Source organism: Gossypium raimondii, chromosome 3 (genome assembly GCF_025698545.1).
Source record: "Gossypium raimondii isolate GPD5lz chromosome 3, ASM2569854v1, whole genome shotgun sequence".
NCBI classification, from domain to species: domain Eukaryota; kingdom Viridiplantae; phylum Streptophyta; class Magnoliopsida; order Malvales; family Malvaceae; genus Gossypium; species Gossypium raimondii.
The window spans coordinates 18,200,586-18,204,918 of NC_068567.1; the positions used below are offsets into that span (position 1 = coordinate 18,200,586).

At 36.1% G+C, this 4,333-nt stretch overlaps 1 protein-coding gene across 3 annotated transcripts; it reads left to right on the forward strand.

The window, feature by feature from the left end:
* Window positions 1–219: 219 nt before the first annotated feature.
* On the forward strand, window positions 220–4,083 carry LOC105793765 (B3 domain-containing protein Os11g0197600). Of its 3 annotated transcripts, none has more exons than XM_012622609.2 (7): window positions 220–388; window positions 509–989; window positions 1,341–1,516; window positions 1,985–2,459; window positions 2,668–2,798; window positions 3,087–3,366; window positions 3,679–4,083. In XM_012622609.2, the coding sequence occupies exons 1-6, from the start codon at window positions 323–325 to the stop codon at window positions 3,363–3,365; spliced, it is 1,608 nt and encodes a 535-aa protein (XP_012478063.1). In that variant the 5' UTR covers window positions 220–322; the 3' UTR covers window position 3,366; window positions 3,679–4,083. The 3 variants fall into 3 exon arrangements, with proteins under 3 accessions (XP_012478063.1, XP_052484130.1, XP_012478064.1); XM_052628170.1 differs by having other exon boundaries at window positions 3,718–4,083; XM_012622610.2 differs by having other exon boundaries at window positions 2,674–2,798; window positions 3,087–4,083.
* Window positions 4,084–4,333: the final 250 nt, after the last annotated feature.

The following is a 4,333-nucleotide window of genomic DNA, read 5'->3' on the forward strand; positions in this document are numbered from 1 at the left end:
TGGGGCTTAACAACTATAGAAATTGCATAGGGTCGGATCCAAAGCTCGCTCACATCTGACATGGCAGGTTTCACTTAATAACAATCAGCGTCATTTCAACGCGCTGTTATGATTGATTGAAAGAAACTCGCTTTGATCAATGAGTCAAAAAGATACGTGTGACGCAACCGCATCCAACTCGGATAAGATAACAACCCAATCCAAACAACAGGTTTCTAAGAAAAATAAAAACAAAAACTCTCTTCCGCTTCAGAAGGTTCAAAATATGGGTCCGAATTAACATTGTCGATGAGTGTAAAGCATATCAAAGCCAGCAACAGCGATGTCGAAACCGAGGCGACCGCATTTTCTCAATGTCTTCTCCTCTACTTCAAGTGCTAACAGCCTGGTATTTTACCCCCTTCTTTTTTTCCTATTCAAATTAGGGTTTAGTGTAAATATTGTTATGAATTCCATTTTAGATTAGTTAGTTTTATTTACCTTCGAGTGATGGGTGATATTTTAACAGAGAATTCCAGTGGGATTTAATAGAAACTTGGAGGGAAGAGTTTCTGCGTCAGTTTTGTTAAAAGGACCAAGTGGGTATAGTTGGAATGTTAAATTAGTTCAAAGAAATGATGACTTATTATTTGATGAAGGATGGGCTGATTTCGTCGCAGACCATAGCCTAGAATGTGGTGATTTTTTGGTTTTTAGGTATGATGGTGACTTGGTTTTCGAGGTCAAAGTGTTTGATCAAAGCAGTTGCGAGAAAGAAGTTGCTTTTCATTGTAAATGCAGTCAAGCTGGTAGCGTGTTTAATGGAATTTTGGGGCAGAAGAGATATAGGGAGGAGGAGGATGTTTCATTGGATCAAGATTGTGAAGAGTTGTTAAAGAGAATCAGACAGAGTTCTTCGGAGTCCGTTCGTGATGAAGAACATTGTGGGCGTGAGCTGATTCTTGCTACCACAAGTTGTCAAGGATTAACTTCCTGTGATGAAAATCATGGTAAAGAAATCAACCTTTCCCATTTGAGATTTGTATATGAATTGTTGTTTTATCATTGATTTGACAGTTTTCTATGATGTAAGAATAAAAACTTGTTTTAATAAACACTAAGTAAGAACTATGGTATCAATGTATGTGTATTCTTGTTTAGTTCTCATTATCTTATGTTAGCGTAGATACCACTTATTTGTGTTAAATTTGCTTTACGTAGAAACTCAATGTGAGAAATTTCATGCCTTTGTAATTGTGCATGCTTGCTTATGGATGTTCATTCCGATTCTTATTGGAACTTCACTGGTGGTTTACATTACATAAATTCCACTTGACAGAGTCTCTGATCTCTTGAAACAGATGGAACCATCCTGAAAATAACTGGCAAAGAAGATGACTTGAACCTTCATGGCAGTGGCTGTATACAGATGATAGGAGAATTTGAAGAGAAGAAAGTGGCTCAGTCTTTTAACTCATGTTTCCCCTTTTTTGTAAGAATTATGAAAAGATTCAATGTCAGTGGCTCTTATACATTGGTAAGATGTTTCCTTCTCACTGTTTCGCCCTGGATTTTTGTGTTGGACATTGTTTGCAGCATGACATAAATTTGACCAAGCATCGTGCTATACGGCAAACATGTAGGGTATTAAATGACTCTACTTGCTAGAAACTTCTCTTAATCGCAATCCTTCTGCATTTGGAGCTTTTGAACAAGTTTCTTAACCTAGTGAGCATCGTGCTTTTAGCTCTGGCACCAGTTGGGAAAAAGTTCCTCCTACTTGTAAAGGGAAAATGAGAAGAAAATAATGAACTTCCCTCATTTACATGTTCCAAATTCAGGGGCTAGACAACCTTTTTAATAATTACATTTTTGCTTACTAATGGAAATTCTTCTAGCCATTACCTGCTGTCTTGAATCAACTAGTTAGGTCTTTTAGGATATATTATTTAGTCATTTTGAAAGCTGCTTATGTATTCAACTGCGTTTTAATTCTTTGTGACAGAATATTCCATATCAGTTTGCAATGGAACATCTTCCAAACTGCAAGACTGAGCTCGTGCTTCAGAATCTGAAAGGAGCTTGTTGGACGGTGAATTCTGTGCCTACAACAAGAGTGCATACAAGTCATACTTTATGTGGTGGATGGTTGAGCTTTGTCCGTAGTAATGAGATAAAGGCCGGAGACATTTGTATTTTTGAATTGGTGCACAAATTTGAATTCCGTGTGCATATTCTTCGGGTTGGACAGGAAGACTTGGACAGGCAAAGCAGAAAAGCAGTCCTGGACAGGTCTGATTCCACTTTACTGAAGAAACTTGTAAAGAACACTTCAAAGGTCCACTCAAAATTGAAAAAGGTTCAAATCTGTGATAACAAAGGGTCTAAGGTGCTTGACAAATGGAAATATGGTAATGCAGCAAAAAAATCTGCCAGTTTTGTGCTCTGCTCTTTGTCAAGGTCAGGCACTGAAAAGCAAGGTAAAGTTTCTAAATTGTTCTATAGTTTGTCTATAGTTGACCATTTGTGTTAATCTATATCTGGTTGAAGGAAAGGTTTGTATTTTTCTTAGCTTCCTGGGAGATTATTTGTGTTTATAGGACCATGGATATAAGATACTCAATTGTGATTTCCATTTAGTAGAATATTTATTCACTGGTCTTATTTTTAATTTGGCTTGTAAATCAGAAGCAGCTATTAGTGGTTTGAGAATGATGATGACAGTTGATGAAGAAAAAGCTGCTAGGTCTTTTGCTTCTCGCTTTCCTAGTTTTGTGAGAATTATGAGAAAGTTCAACATCAGTGGTTCGTATACTTTGGTGAGCAATTTATTTTCGTTTCCCCCTTTCAGAAATTTGACTAAAGTAAGGTTTCTTCCATAACTAATTTGACGGTGTAGTAAAAGATCCAAAAGGAGAAATAGAAAAGATGCCAGTTATCTATGTTGGATACTGAAAACAAAGTATGTACTCATCTGTGTCATTCTTGGACATCAATATAACTATTAGCAATTGTTGCAAGTTTTCTTTGCTGAAATATAAGAGGCATAGGTTCTTTGGGGATCTCTAATATCAATATTCATTTAGTATCTGGATCATATGATGCAGAAAATACCGTATAAGTTTTCAAAGGAGCATCTACCCTACTGCAAAACACAAGTAGTGCTTCGTAATTTGCAAGGCAAGTGTTGGACCGTAAATTCTCTCCCAGATTCAAAAGGTCGAGCTGTGCATACCTTCTGTGGAGGATGGATGGCCTTTGTTCGTGATAATGAGATAAAGATTGGTGATATCTGCATATTTGAACTTGTCAACAATTATGAAATGCGTGTGCATATATCTGGGCCGGGAAGAAAAGGGCTAGATCGCCAACACACTTCTTTGTAAGGTATATTGAAAACTTCAACCTTCAGGTGATAATATGTACTGATGCACGCCTTGGTTTCTTTCTATCCATCTCTTTCGTTCTCTTCATGTGAAGCCAAGTATGTGGATGAAAAGGGTTTGAAAGAACCTGCTTCCTTTAGGAGCAGTTTCAGGGAACTGGAATCTGTTAATGTTATTATTTGCCTGCTAAGTAGACCTACACTGCCTGATCAAATCGTGTTATTATTACTATATTGTTCCACTAATCTAATGCTGACTATGAGATGCAATTTATTTGGACCTTTGGCTATCGACACTGATATTTTTTTTGTAGTCTTTTACCCAAGTAATGGCAAAGGGGAAATCTTTTCAGGAACTCATAACCAGGATTTGTGGAATGGGGTTGTCTATATTTGTAAGGAGGGAGAGGAATAACTGCTGAATGTTTGACACATTGCAGCAGTACTTTGAAATTCAATTGTATGGATTCTATTAACCTGGGGATCATCATGTTTTCTTAATTTGCTTTGGGTTTGATGGGAGTTTTAAGGAAGTGATGGCAAATATTTGAGGGATTAGCTTAGCTACTTATTCTCAAACATGGAATTGCATATTCGTTCAATCTGAAAGCAGTGTCCTAGCTTTGGAAAGTAAAAAAGAATATTGTATTTTATATGGGAAAGATAATGTGTACTTTTGGAGTGTAGCTTTGGAATGGCCACAATGTTGCTTTTGAAAACGAGACCAAAGACGAGAGGAGGGGAAGCTCCGATACTCACCGCTGAAAAATATAAAAGAAAATATTTTTTTTGATTAGTTTAATTTATGATAAAGTTTGATTAATTTTGAAAAGTAATTGAGAGGATGAAATTATATTTTAAAAGTCATGAAAATAAAGTATAAAATAATCAATAGCAAAGTATTGTGAAATTAAAAATAATTAATTTATTATCATCTAAAATAATAATTTGTTTTTTCTATATCATACT

Excerpts from the sequence above, each read along its gene's own strand:
- LOC105793765 (XM_012622609.2), top strand. The coding sequence starts at position 323 with ATGTCGAAACCGAGGCGACCGCATTTTCTCAATGTCTTCTCCTCTACT. Across the intron at positions 990-1,340 it reads TTCCTGTGATGAAAATCATG|ATGGAACCATCCTGAAAATA; the intron begins GTAAAGAAATCA and ends CTCTTGAAACAG. Across the intron at positions 1,517-1,984 it reads TCAGTGGCTCTTATACATTG|AATATTCCATATCAGTTTGC; the intron begins GTAAGATGTTTC and ends TCTTTGTGACAG.